The sequence below is a fragment of the Heteronotia binoei genome, chromosome 4 (genome assembly GCF_032191835.1).
Source record: "Heteronotia binoei isolate CCM8104 ecotype False Entrance Well chromosome 4, APGP_CSIRO_Hbin_v1, whole genome shotgun sequence".
Taxonomy (NCBI): Eukaryota; Metazoa; Chordata; class Lepidosauria; order Squamata; family Gekkonidae; genus Heteronotia; species Heteronotia binoei.
In genome coordinates, this window is record NC_083226.1 from 27372151 (window position 1) to 27387250 (window position 15100).

Consider the following 15100-nt stretch of genomic DNA (forward strand, 5'->3'; position numbering starts at 1 on the left):
GTACAAAATAACACCCTTACACTAAATAAAGCAGGATCGTAGAAACAGAGCTTGAACTCCCCCCCAGGGGAGGCTACTGACTGACATGTTAGTCTAATACATTATTCAATTTTTTAACCAATGTTTATGTCGCTTTTCAATTTAAACATTCTCACAGAGAAGGTTCTTTATACCAAAAAAGGAGAGAGGGAGAGAAAATCTTGTCCTCAGAGACCTACTATTAATGTTGATGCAAAAGAAATCAATAGAAGATTTTAATTCCTCCTTCTAATACAGATTCACGAAAACAGGCAAATCGATTGGTCCACATTGCTTCCAAGAAACGGAAGCGGAGACGAGTCTTCTAAACTGCTGAAGGTAGAGTCCCACAGCTTTCCCCTGCAGGTTCCTTTTGTCGCAGTGCTGAGTCTCGAAGGACGTAGCCTTTCCCAGGAGAAACGGCAGCTTTAAGGGCTTCTGCCCAACTCTTCGTCTCACAGTATGTTGATAAGGCATCAAACACTATGGAAGATAAATATTTAAATAATGAACTACAGAGATCCTTTAGAACTTTTCCAAGGGTACAAAATATGGAAGAGGAACGTTATCCCAGCTTCCAGCAGAAATGTCTTGCAGCGATCAAGAGAAGTTCCTGAACACAGTGAGCTAATACCTGTGGCCTTACAACGAAGAGCCTGTAAGGCAAATACATCCTTTTCAGAGCCCTGTTGTACTGTAGCCCAGGGGTGGCCAAACTTGCTTAATGTAAGAGCCACATTGAATAACCGTGAGATGTTTGAGAGCTGCAAGACATGAATGTCGGATGTCCTCAAGATAGATGGAAAGAGGAAGGGAGAGCTGGAAAGAAAGCAACTTTAACTTTAAATGCACTCTCTGGCTGATTTGGCTTGGAGAAGTGATTTAACGAGGCAAGCCAGCCAATGGGGTGGTGGTGGCTTTAAGAACTACACAATATGTGCGAAAGAGCCACAGTTTGGCCACCCCTGCTGTAGCCTTTCCCACAGCAGAGTTTCACAAGTTTAACGTGCTCAAGACATCTGCAATGCAGTAAGTCTTCTGGTGTTTCTACAGTGATTGCAGTAAATATTCTACATAGACTGGCAGTCTCCAGCCTACATAATATACTCCGTTGAGTGTCCATGAAACAGCATAAGAGCTTCACCTTGGTTGATGGCCAAAGTCGTCGAGTGATAATTTTTGGCATTTGCTTTCTTTACCATGTACTCTTGGATCGGTAGCCGTGCCATCTGTAGATGCCGCTCGTGGGCATTTTGGAAGGTCAGTCTCTGCAAGTGAAAATACATATGTCAAGTAAATAATCATACAAACCAATCCTTTGTGGCCTGTTTGTGAGTCATGACATGCTAAAGCCTCCAAAGGACTATAGCTGTTCTGACAGCTGCTACAGTCCATCCCTAAAATAGATATTACAGTGCTGCCCAGTGGCGGACTGGCCAGGGTGTCAGCTTGCCCAATGGCAAGTGGGCCCCCTTAAACGTTAGGCAATATGTTAAAAATGTTAATGTCCTTTTAGTAGCTTGAAAATATAATAGAAGTCCCAATATTATTACTGTAATGCAACTAAAATTCACATTGTATTTAGGGTTGCCAGCCTCCAGGTGGGGCCTGGATATCTCCAGCCTTTACAACTGATCCCCAGCTTGCAGAGATCAGCTCCCCTGGTGAAAATGCAATCTGTATTTACATTTAGTATCTACTGCATACTGCCAGTAAAACGTACAATATATGTACACTGTAATTACATATGTATAGATAGATACACACACATTTATTTCACAAAAAGTTTTAATTGTACCTTTTTTTCCCTTATGTATTTTTTTGAAAATTTCATTTCTTTTAAAAATTAAATGATAGCCTTATAGTTGTGGGTGGGCCCCTTTTGTCTCCTGGCAACCAATATTTTTAGACCCAGTCCGCCATTGGTGCTGCCTTGCAGTCACAAGAAATTGAATGGAGGGGTAAGACAAGTTACACTGGATAAAAAGTTCTCTTCTATACAATTTGAAGGCACAAAAATCCTCCCTCCTCCTCGTCCTCTGCATCCAGTCTCCTCTCTTATTGCATTTCTTCTCCATTCCTTCTGAAGCATCAACACTACCCAGAGTGAGAAAGCAGGATTTTGGAGCTTTTGGGAAAGACTATAACACTGATTAATGTTAGGGGGTCTTCACTTCTAGTGATTTCAACATGAACTTAGATAATAATTTGCATAGCTCACCTTTTGAATGCTTTCATCTACCAGCCCACCGAGGATATACACTTTGTGTGGATCGACTTCCTCCAGAGCTCATAAAGAGAAGGACACAAGATATATAAGCCAGCAATCCAGTCACACTAGAATAGCAGTAAAAACACAGACAAAACTGTTGCATTATAAACAAAAGGCTGGTATACTCATTTGCATGCACATGTCATGTGCTCTGGAGGCTTTGGGTACACGGGTGCAGACTTTGTTGCAGACATGATAACCACTAAATCTCTGTGACACAGAATGTTGGACTGGATGGCTTCTCTTATGTTCCAGCTTTGCTTTTATTTTTCTTAGAGGTCTTTATTAACAGACACATGGGGTTGCTACTGAAAATGGCATCCCTGTATCAGCTCCTCTGAAACATGTTTGTTTTTATGTACCTCATTTGTTCCTTACCTTTTTGCCTAACTGGGACCCAAAGCAGCTTACCCCACTCTCTCCTCCACTTAATCCTAACAACAACCCTGTGAGGTAGGCTAGGCCAAGAGTATGACAGGCTCAAGGTCACCCAGTGAGCTTCCATGGCGCAAGTAGGGATTGGAATCCTAAACTCCCAGATGCGAACCCAATACTCTTAACCAGCGGTCATTTTGTAGAAAAATAGGTGGTGGAGCTCATCCAGGGATTGTGATGCAGCTGCACATGCTATTCAATGGACAAGGAGGTGGAACTCTCAAAAAGGTTCAGGAGCTGTGTTCCTGTGAGCTCCCACTGAATCTGAGGCCTGCTCTTAACCACTAACTTTCTCACATCCTGATGACATCAGAGTGCTCATCCCCCAATCTCTTGTCAGCAACAACCAATGATGTGGCACGTGAGGAAAAGCACAGGAATTGCCCATCAATCACATCAGAAAATGATTCATTATATTAACGGTCAAGGAAAATGTTCCCAGTTGTGCTGAAGGCAGATGTGTCAATGCAGATGTTTTAAGATCTGGGCATAACAAATGCAAAAGTTGAAGGCAAGTTTGGGTAAAGTCATTTTAAGAATAAGTAAAAAATTCTAAAACCTATTCAAAATAATTAAAAACATAACAGGAGTCTTTATCCTCAGAGGCACAACATACCTTTTTCAGCATCTGGAGTGAGGTAAACAATTGTTTCTAATGGAAATAGGTCAAGGTAACTTTCTGGTGTGACATCAATCTGAAACATAATGTATTATATATGAGATTTTTAAAAGGCCTTTGGAGAGAGGCATCAGGCCAGGACTCTACATTTTAGTGCACTGGGACCAGGATTACTTTTTCCACAGTGTTTACCCAAGCAGGGTTGGTTTGTTTGTTTTTTTGAGGGTGAAAACAGAGTTCCAATATAAATTAAGCTTGAGAGAACTTATTTCACAGTCACTTTGCTTTGCTAGAATTCATGGGGGGCCCACATGAAGTTGATGAGCAGTAGATTCAGGCCAAACCAAAGGAAATTTGCCTTCAAACACTGCCTCAGGATGGCTCCTGGTTCAGTTGGCTTCAAAGGGGGATTAGACAGATTCATGGAGCAGAGGTCCATCAGTGGCTACTAGCCCTGGAGACTGAAGGAAAGCCTCCCCATCCAGGGGAGTAATCCTCTGAATACCAGCACTTGGAGGCAATATGTGGGGGTGAGGGGAGTTTTTGGGTTGTTTTATTGTTTTCACTTCAAACATTTACTTTTAAAAAAACACTTACAAGGTAACTGCTAAATCCATCATTCATCCTCAGGCACTCTTCAGCGATTGGACTGTTTTGCACAAACCCCGTGAGGTACAGCCAAAAGGGCTTCTGGGATTTCTTATTAGACCCATAGAGCCTTCTTATCTGAGCAGCAAGGCGGCTTATTTCCTTCCAGCAAAAACAAAAGAAAACAAATTGGAATGAGCTCTTTTTTCAGCCCAGGTACCTTTAAAATCTACAGGTTTTGTTACATGCCTGGCTGGCACAGCCTCTGCGTGGACCTTGCAGTGTGAGGGATGCTGAGGATCTGGACAAAATTCTCCAGACTTAACAAGGTACCTCCCCATCAATGTTCCTTCTAAGCTGCAGAGTCTTGTGAGCAAAAATTCTACTTTGTGAGCTACTGGCATTAAACTTGTGAGCCTACTGCATAAATTAGTGTGCTCTGGGGTCATCCTTCCTGAGCTAAGACAAAAATCTGTGAGCTGGAGGCTAAAAATCTGTGAGCTAACTCACGCTCAGCTTAGAAGGAGCACTGCTCCCCATACTATTCCTCTCTAATAAAACAAAACGACGAGGTCTAACTTTTTTAGTAATCTGCTTAGAACTAATAAGTAAAGAAGCAGTATGAGGTAGGGAAGTAATAAAGCAGATGCAGCAGTATTGATTTATCTCCCCACTGCAACTTTCTTTCCTCGAGTTTCCCTCAATCGCAGATGTCTAGTATGCAACAAAATTCCTAGGCAGTAGAATTCAGCGACAGATACATCATAAGGAATGGTTCTTCTTGGACTCTAAGCAGCAGAACCATAAAACAGCTGAGAAAAAAAAAGGGAGATTCACTTTCCTTTTTCTACCTTTGTAGTCATGTGAGTGGTCATACTCAGGTCAACACACAGCCGAGGCCCTGTTTTCTTGGCTCCCAAAAGGCGCTCTCTTGTGATCTCTTTTAAATCTCGCTTACTAAGTTGGGGGGTTGGAACTGAAACACAGAAGGAAATGGGAATTATAGAAGAGGGGGAAAGCATTTCTAGCCAACAAAACTCTATGGTTTAAGTATAAAAGAAGAAGCCTCTATAAGATGATGTCTGCCTATCAAAATGCACATGCATATTACCTGTTTCGAAGTATATATTGGTTAAAGCTTCCCTATCAAAACAGACCCTTTGATTTTGTTGAACATTTGTGATTATCATTGTAGCTAACTACATCTTCAAAGTATGGATCAATACATCCAAAAAATTGGGATAGGTACTGTTAGGATATATTTTTTTCCACCAGCCTGGGAAGGACAAAGGTTTAAAAAACAAATATGAAATTCTATAAATAAATAAATAAACTAATGAACTAAATAAATAAATTTTTAAAAACCCTAAAATCATAGAAGCAGTGTTTGCTTCTTTAAGAAAAGAATGTCACCAAGATGTTACAGAATTATTTTGTGATATCTTGGTGGCCATTATGGCAGTTGCTAGGTAACCGCTTACCAATATTACTGAGGATTCTGGACCTCCATTAGGCATCAGTCTGGGGGAGAGGGGACCAAAAAAAGATAAAAGATAGGGGAGGCAAATCTAGAGACTGAACCCAACAAAGGAAAGCTGAAGATGGGGGAAGGGACAGAAGAAGGTGAGCAGATGGGTAAGTGTGGAGGGCAAGGCTGCCAGAGGGAGGAAACAGAAAAATGTAAATGGATGGGAGAGATGGAAAGGCATTGCAGGGACGTCAAGGGGGAGCAAAGAAGTAAGAGAAAGAGGGTGAACAGGGAAATGAGATTCACCTTCCAGTGGTTCCTCACAGGTCCCTCATTCCAGTGTGCATAAGTTTATCTGAATTTCTTGAATGTTCAGGTAACCACACATTCAGTGTATCTGTATCTGAAGAAACGTGCATGGACATGAAAGCTTATACCTTGAATATATTTTGTTGGCCTTAAAGGTGCCGCTGGACTCAAACTTTGTTGTGTACAAAACTCCATCCTTGATTGCGTAAGCTATTGCTATATAGCAAATCTTACAAGAAACTAATTTTTGAGAAAAATGGACTGGTTCTCTAGAATACCATTTTGGTATTGTCGTGTCTGCCAAAGCTTATGGGCAATCTTCTAAGACAGGGCTTCTCAAACCCAGGGGCGCGGACCGGTAGTGGTCCGCAGCCTGTTTGCAACCGGGCCTCCACTCCTCTATGACACACACCCCTCCGCTGCCGCCACCCCCTGCCCTCGCAGGGCCAACGCGCCGCTCCTTCAGGATGAGGCTCAGCTCGCCGCCACCGCCAGGGCCTGTCCCCTCCCTTTCCCTAGCGCCATGCCATGCTCCACCCCCCCTCCCCCAACCGCATGATCAGAGGAGGCTCAGAGGCCCTACCTGCTTCGACAGGGCCTGGCCTGATTCAACATTTGAAGAGCAGGCTGGAGGAGTTTCACCCCTCCCTCACTTCCTTCAGCGCGCTCTTCAAATGACTTCCAATCAGCCCGGCCCTGCCGAAGCGGCCCCAGCCTCTTCGTGGTGTCCCTCTGATCCCGGGGGGGGGGGGAAGCTGGCAATGGCGCTCAGCTCTACCCGCTGCAACCGTGGCAGTGCCCTTTCAACAATCAGGTGACTGGAGGGGGTCCCTTTACACAGCCCTGAGCAGCACCCTTCCGGACATTGTAATTGACCTGGGGTGGGGAAGGGAGGGAGGAGGGTGGGGAACTAGGCGTTTGCCTCCCCGTATTGCACCTAGTTTTGCATTTGCCATGCTGCATTTGCCTCCCACCCTCCCCCCATGTTGCGCCTAGTTCCCCCCCCCTTCCCCACCCCAGGTCAATTACAATGTCCCGAACAGCCCCGAAAAGCAACCCTATTTGCTTTATGTTTCTTTCTTTCCTTATTTCTTTCTGTTTCCTTCCTTCCTTCCTTCCTCTAATGTTCATGTCTTTCGGCTCTCAAACATCTGATTTTTATTCTCTATGGTCTTATGTTAAGCAAGTTTGGACACCTCTGCCCTAGAATGATTACAAATACCATGCCTCCAAATGATGGATAAAAACTAAAAAATAGATTAAAATATCAGCAATAAATAAATAATGGGTGGCAAGGGCAAACACTGGGGTACAGCTATTTCACTCTGCCTCACTGGTGAACTTCCAAGGCATCTAGCTGGCCAGCTCTAGAGACAGTGTGCTGTACTAGAAGGACCTTTGGTTTGATGTGACATGTCAGGAACAGGATTGAAAATAAAACAGCCAGGATCCTAATGCTATTACATAAATCTATATCACAGATGCATTTGGAATAGCGCCCACAGTTTTAGTCGCTCCACTTCACAAAGGACACACAGAGCTGGAAAAGGTGTACCCATTGCAAGCAAGGAGGGCCCAGAGGTCTGTGACTGTGAACTGAGACATGAAGCGAGGGATTGTCCCTTTTAATATAGGCACCTGCGGCTTTGTTTTGGACTCTTGAGGACCACAACCCATATTTAAAAAAAATGTTTCTAGCCCTCATTGTGCACAGATATTCAGACAGGAGGAGTGCTAAAATTCAGCTGGGGAGAGGACTGTATGAAATTTCTAAGGATTTCTAATTTCTAAGCGGTAGAAAGTTAAAGTTGCTTATTTTCCACCCCTCTCTCTCCCATCTCTTTTCCTTCCTTCCTTTTCTTCCCATTACTAATCTGAGTGGGGGGGGGGAGGGGAAGAAGCTTGAAATGCCCTGCCGTTTCACGTCTCTCTCTTTCTGTCAGTCAGTCTTTTCCCGTCTTCCTTCCTTCCTTTCTCTTTCTCTCTGTCAGTCTTTTCCCCTGTCTTTTCTTTCTGTCTTTCGCTCTATTATTCTTACCCCATCTCTCTCCTTCCTTCCTGCCTGCCATTTCATGTTTTCCCAGGCTGCCATTTCATGTTTTTCCAGGCTGATAGCATTTTATATTTTGTTTTCTGCTGTGTGATCCTTGTGCTTTTTCTTTGTGTTTTATTTTTAAAATTGCATTGCAAAATCCCACTATTCTCCTACCTTTCCTAAACAAAATATTGCAAGAGTTTTAAGCATGTTTGTACATCATTTTCTGTCTCCTGGCTTCACCCCCAAATTTTAGTGGGCCACGAAGGAGAAGTGTAAAAATAACCAGACCACGGGGAGGGGGGGGAGTTTGGGAAACCCTGTTCTAAGACATCCTCAAATGACACACAGCACTGAGCAAGTCTTTTGGACTTCAGTATCTGTGTGAGCAGAGCATGCCCCCTGAAGGGTTGCTGACAGTAGGAATGCTGTGTCTGGAAGCACCCAACTACTTTAAATTTAAAAATAACAGCTGCACAAGTCTACAACTTGAGACCACAGCAGAGGTGCATAACACTTTCCCACAACAGCATTATCCCAAGCAGAAACTGCTCCAGACGTTGCCTGAATGTTCCACAGGCTTGTTCCAGCTCAGAACAAAGATGCAGGAAAGAGAGAGGATTCCCTCTACACTGTTATCCGAAGCTAAACTGGAGCCCCATGGTTGCTACTTAAAAGGGGAGTGGGGGATGCCAGAGAGCTCTGATCATGGATCTACATAGAGCTTTTTTTGTAGCAGGAATTCCTTTGCATATTAGGCCACTCACCCCTGATGTAGCCAATCCTCCTGGAGCTTAGAGTAGGCCCTGTACTAAGAGGCACTGTAAGCTCCTGGAGGACTGGCTGCATTAGAGGCGTGTGGCCTAATATGCAAAGGAGTTCCTGCTACAAAAAAAGCCCTGGATCTCCTAGGATTTCACAAAGCTCATCCTTTAGGATTTTACACCGTACCTCTTTCTTCAGCAAGCTTAGCTCTACGCCGTTCTCTCTCATGTTTTCGTTTCCTCTTCTTTGCTGAAATTATCTTCTCCCAGTTTCTCTGCTTCCTTAAAACGTTTCTCTTAATGGAAAGAAGAGAAATTCTGAAAATTCTGTTCATATAAAGAACACAGGAGCATCTTGTCAAAATTGGAAATGTAGCATCTTTTTTCAAAAAGACATCTCCAAATTCAGATATGACAGACACCTTAACATTTATGGACAGATGCTGGCTGTTTACCTTCACTGCCCTTCTATCCAATCATAGCTACAATTAATTATCTTTACAAAGGAAGAAAGATGTACCTACAAGGACATTTTTACTCACTACCAGTGTGGTGTAGTGGTTAGAGTGCTGGACCAGGATTTGGGAGACCCAGATTCAAATTCCTATTCTGCCATGTAAGCTTACTGGGTGACCTTGGCCAGTCACACACTCTCAACCTAACCTACCCACAGGGATGTTGTGAGGATAACCTGAAGGATGGAGAGAATGCTGTAAGCCACTTTGGGTCCCTACTAAGGAGAGAAGCAGGGTATAAATATGTAAATATATAAAGCAGGGCATAAACATATAAATATGATCCCAGTTCAAAATATAATTGCTGTCCAGCCAAGAACAGAAAGATTTAAAACCACGGCTGTGCAGCAGGCAGTGACAATAGCTGTTTATGCTCTTATTATGGCTGCATAGCACCGTCCAGTCATTTTCAAATGTAGGACCGCTTTCTCACGTAGTACGTACCGAACACCCAGTCTCTTTTCTCAGGAACTGGCTCCTGATGTTCTCACAGCCCATATCAATCTGTAGGAGCCCAAAAGCATCCCAGAGGTTTTCTCCATCTTCCTGGCAAGCAGCTCCATAGTCTGACTGGCCATCAGACAAGTCTCTGCAGGTACTGTCCTCTGCTTCACATTCAGGGTAGGTCATCATTTTTCTGTGCCCTTGTAGGCTGATCTGGGGAGGATGAAAATGAACATAGAATTTAGAAGAATGTTAACCTGAGAGAGTCAAATTACCCCTTCTAGGAGCACCTGCTAGCGGCTAGAAGACACCTTCTTCCAAGCCAGAAAACTGGTCCTTCTACTTCATGAGGGTCTTCTCTAACTGGCTGCAGCTCTCCAAAATCTCAAATTTCCAGATGTTCACTGTAGAGGGTAGGGTTGTGGTTCAGGGGCAGACCTCCTGCTCTCCATGAAGAAGGTCCGAGAATCAGTCTCCAGTTAGAAAGATCAGATAGTGAGGGACATGAAAGAGCTTTACCTGAGACCACAAAGAGCCAGTCAGGGTAGACAACACTGACCTTAGGTCCGACTCAGTGTAAGGCAGGTTCATATATCCCTTCTCTTATGCATCACTTGCAGCACTGACTTAGTCTGATGAAGTGTGCATGCACACGAAAGCTTACATTCTGAATAACTTTGTTGGTCTTCAGGGTGCTACTGGACTCCAACTTTGTTCTGTTGCTTCAGACCAACACAGCTGCCCATCTGGACCCGCTGCACTAATTGTGGTAAGTGGAGCTGTCCTCTAGATAGAGGTTTGTGGAGAGAGATGGAATGAGCCACACAGATGGGCTGGGCCCCAAGAATCCTCCCAGTCTTCTTGAAATTCTCTCAGGGCTATGGAAAGTTCCAGTGGCATTCTATAAACTGTTGCACACTATTGTGTGGAGCACAATACATGTGAATTACAGCATTTGATAAACGTAAGAATGAAAGGCACTTGAAGAAGGCAAGGAGAGGATTCAAATAGCAAGTCAGCTCATGAATCTTTATGGAACACAAGCACAGAAAGCTGCTTCACAGAATCAGATGACTGGCCCATCTAGTCCTCCACTGGATGTCTCCAGCAGTGGTTTCATACAGCTCACAGATTCTTTTGGGCAGAAATGAAACCTGGGATCTTGTGCAAGAAAAGTATGCGTCTGATCACTGAACTAAGGACTTTTCCCATATTTAATTATCAAGCAATTTATATGTTTGTACATTTGACATATTCCAATAAATACATTTGATGTACCGGTAATTTAAAAACAAATAACATCTGAAGGATAAAACAGGTAGCTGTTTCTGAAAGAAACCCGTCGGACACGGTCTCAGTCCGAAATACTTTTCCTTGCAAGTAAACTCCACCAACTTCATAGGCCTAATCTTTGAAAATAGATCCAGGGCTGGTTCACACATACACACAGCTAATTACCAGAGGGTTGCAGCACCAAGTGGCAGTCTGCAAACCAAAATGTACCACAATGGGTCAGGCCACAAAGATGGACATCTGATATGCCTCCAATGCTCTGGTGTATTGTTTTGTTTTTGCAGTGACACCCATTCATATGTTTATTCAGTGCTGGACAAATAAATGCTAAGAAATCAAATGATACCCAAGACAAAAATGAACCAACCTAAACACACATGTGAAATCGTGCACAACAGCCAGCTTAGTGTAGTGGTTAAGAGCAGCGGACTCTAATCTGGAGAACCGGATTTGATTCCTCACTTGAAGCCAGCCAGGTGACCTTGGGTCTTCAGGTGGAAGTCCTTCATGTCACTCACTACCTGATCTTTCTAAAACCCTGAGAGCTCTCTCAGTCCTATCTATCAGAGGGTGTCTGTTGTAAGCCACACCAAGACTTCTTCTGGTAGTGAAAGGCAAAGTATAAAACTAAACCTCCTCCTCCTTCTTCTTCAAGATAAATGGGCCCCAATCAATATGGAATAACATTAAACATTATACAGATACAGGGAATAACATTCTATTGCCATGTGGTGGAAAGAGCCATCAAGTAACAACAGACTTATGGCGATCCCTCATGTGGTTTTTAAGGCAAGAGAGGTTCAGCAGTGGTCTGCCATTGCCTGCTTCCCTGTCACAAACCTGGTATTCCTTGGAAGTCTCCCATCCAAATGACAACCAGAGCCAACTGTGCTTGGCCTCCGAGATCAGACTAGCCTGTGCTATCCAGCTTAGGGCTATACTTCCATAAAGGTAAAGGTGTCCCCTGTGCAAGCACCAGTCGTTTCTGACTCTGGGGTGACTTCGCATCACGGCGTTTTCACGGCAGACTATTTTACGGGGTGGTTTGCCATTGCCTTCCCCAGTCATCTACACTTTCCCCCCAGCAAGCTCATTTTGCCGACCTCAGAAGGATGGAAGGCTGAGTCAAGCTGGAGCCGGCTACCTGAACCCAGCTTCCGCCGGGATCGAACTCGGAATATTTCCATAGCAGGTCCCTAAAAATATAAACCGGCTTCAATCCAATTTGCGGCTTCAACCCACATACATTCAACACCCACATCATCGCTAAGGCAGTTACTGACATTAAAAGATCCGCGTTCGTAACTTACGTCTCCCGAAGGCTGACTAAAAACAGGATAACAAACAGCTCTTCCACCAGCAGGAAATGAACCCGATTTCAGAAACGGAGTTGCAGCATTCGCACATTGCTTCTTAAACTAAAGGTTCTCCCTGCGGAACTTCCCCCAAAGTCACCTCCGCAAAGGAGCCCGCTGCTTTCTGGGAATTGTAGTTCATCACATCTGACAACCGCTCATATTCAAAGAATGAACAACAAACTTGTCCGGAAGTCCATGAACCATACGATCCATATGTCATTTCAGATAACGTTTTTGTCATTATTTTTGAGGAAGTATTAAGGGATGGGATTACTCAGAAAGTGTAGGATTTTATAACAAGTTTGTACCTAGCCCATATATTCTTTTGGAGAGGGAAGGAATGGTTATGCTAACTTGGTAGACAGTTCGTTCTTTTCATTTCTCGTATTTTATGGTAAAGTATTCTGAAATATTTTCGGGATTACTTCTGGCATCCCATCCCCTCAAACAAAAACTACAAACTAGTCCCCTAGTTACATTTACCAGGCATTAAGTCTGAATGAATTCAGTAGGACACTTTTAGTATACATTCAGGTGAGTAGCCGTGTTGATCTGAAGCAGCAGAACAACGTCTGAGTCCAGTGGCACCTTTAAAACCAACAAAGTTTAATTCAAGGTATACGCTTCCCTGTGCACACACACGTCTTCAGATATATAGAAATGGAAGTTACCAGTTCGTACATAAAGGTAAAGGACGAGCAGTAAATTAGCATACAGCATAATAAAGGTGTTTAACAAATGCAAAGACCAAACTGGAATAACAAGCTAAGTTTATACGGTCACCATTTGTTTGGATTTAATTCTGAGGGGAAACAGTGAAGGAAATAAATATATCAAAATTGAAGATTGATGGGCAGATGCATCCTTAATTGTGGAGTGCGGAGAGTAATTAACTGAGATCCTGCTGTCACGCTCCATCTGTTGTTATTCCATGTACATAGATCCCAATAGGCAGCCATGTTGGTCTGAAGCAATAGAACAAAGCAGTAGACAAGTGCACCTTTAAGACCAACTAAGTTTTATTTAGAATGTAAGCTTTTGTATGCTTGTTATTCCAGTTTGATTCTTGCATCCGAACACCTTTATTATGCTATATGCTAATTTGCTGCTTACTCTCCACCTATTATGTATGGTCAGATAACTTTTACTTCAATGTATCTGAAGAAGTGTGCATGCACATGAAACCTTATACCAGGGTTGTCAAACTTGTTTGTTATGAGGGCCAGATCTGACATAAATGAGACCTTGTCAGGCCAGGGTATGATGGGCCATGTGTGTACTTATTTAAGATTAGGTAGCAGAGTTATAAACTGTATAAAGGACACAGACAAACACAATTATTTTTTTCCTTTAAACCCTTAAAACATACTTAAAACATTAGCACTCATTGGTTTTAAAAGTGCTTTCTTTGTATTTCTCCCATGTGATCTAGTTCTGGCTCTTTCCTTCCTTCCCCAGGGGACCAGGAGGGGGGAGGAACATCAGCCAATAGAAGGAAGAGAAGTTCGGCTCAGTAGCTCTGCTGTGTGAGAAAGCCTGGCAAAGCAAGCTATTCCTTCCCCCTTCCTCCCCAAGGGAGGAGCACCTCAGCCAATGCAGAAAATAGAGGCTTTGCTCTGTAGCTCCTGTGTGATTGAGCAAGCCTTGCAAAGCAAGCTGTTATGCAGAAGGAAGCAAGAGAGAAGGAGAAGGAAGCAGATGACAGCCAGTTGCTTGGAGGCCTGATAGCAGCCTTTTGGGAGCCTGAATGGCCCCCAGGTCACATGTTTGACACCCCTGGCATATATCTTCAATAATATTTAAAGGGGCCACTGGATTCAGACTTTGGTTTATCATTGCATTTTTAAAAAGGTGATTTTTAAAAAAGGTTTTCTCCTGTTTTCCTTTCATTGTCAAGTGAACCAGAACACTGAAATCCACAATTCTTATGTCTTTGTCATACATTTTGGCCCTTCGCATTCCCTGTCTGACCTTTGTCTTGCTTTGAACAGCAGTCCTGTTGATGAATGAGTAACATATGTCCTAACTGCTCACAGAAAGGTTCAGTGCTCTGTTTGGAAAAATTTCCTTAGAGGCAAGTCTTCTTGTTCTGCTCCTGGCAGCAGCAATAAAGTGGACACTGATTAAGTGAAAGGCACCAAGTTCTTGCCACCCTGACCTGGATAGCCCAGGCTAGCTTGATCTCATCAGATCTCACTGAACACTGAACCAGAGAGCCAGTTTGGTGTAGTGGTTAAGAGCGTGGACTCTTATCTGGGAGAACCAGGTTTGATTCCCCACTCCTCCACTTGCAGCTGCTGGAATTGCCTTGGGTCAGCCATAGCTCTGGCAGAGGTTGTCCTTGAAAGGGCAGTTGCTGTAAGAGCTCTCTCAGCCCTACCTACCTCACAGGGTGTCTGTTGTGGGGGGAGAAGGTAAAGGAGATTGTGACCGCTCTGAGACTCTGAGATTCAGAGTAAAGGAAAGGAAAGCTCCCCAGTGCAAGCACCAATCGTTTCCAACTCTAGGATGAAGTTGCTTTCATGACATTTTCATGGCAGACTTTTTATGGGGTGGTTTGTCATTGCCTTCCCCAGTCTTTTACACTTTCCCCCCAGCAAGCTGGGTACTCATTTCACCGACCTCAGAAGGATGAAAGGCTGAGTCAACCTTGCGCCAGCTACCTGAATCCAGCTTCCGCTGGAATCAAACTCAGATCGTGAGCAGAGAGTTCAGACCACAATACTGCAATAGTGCTGCTTTACCATTCTGCACCATGGAGCCGCAGAGTGAAGGGCAGGGTATAAATCCAATATCATCATCATCATCTCAGAAGCTCTAAGCAGGATGGGCCCTGGTTAGTGTTTGGATGGAAGACCTCCAAAGAATACCATGATGGTGACACAGAGGCAGGCAATGGCAAAGCGCCTCTCCAACATGGAAGAATCTCACTTCAGAGAACACTGAATCAGTTTGTATTTTTTTTTAACGTTTTAGCATTTG

General features: G+C 43.7%; 1 protein-coding gene across 2 annotated transcripts; it reads right to left on the reverse strand.

Moving 5' to 3' along the window:
- Positions 1 to 226: 226 nt before the first annotated feature.
- TRMT10B (tRNA methyltransferase 10B) lies at positions 227 to 12221 on the reverse strand. 2 transcript variants are annotated; one of them, XM_060237015.1, is made up of 10 exons: positions 12071 to 12207; positions 11128 to 11263; positions 9468 to 9680; positions 8696 to 8804; positions 4784 to 4908; positions 3942 to 4094; positions 3342 to 3420; positions 2240 to 2307; positions 1163 to 1286; positions 227 to 501 (listed from the first exon to the last, which is right to left on the reverse strand). In XM_060237015.1, the coding sequence occupies exons 3-10, from the start codon at positions 9654 to 9656 to the stop codon at positions 344 to 346; spliced, it is 1005 nt and encodes a 334-aa protein (XP_060092998.1). In that variant the 5' UTR covers positions 9657 to 9680; positions 11128 to 11263; positions 12071 to 12207; the 3' UTR covers positions 227 to 343. The 2 variants fall into 2 exon arrangements, with proteins under 2 accessions (XP_060092998.1, XP_060092999.1); XM_060237016.1 differs by lacking the exon at positions 11128 to 11263 and having other exon boundaries at positions 12071 to 12221.
- Positions 12222 to 15100: the final 2879 nt, after the last annotated feature.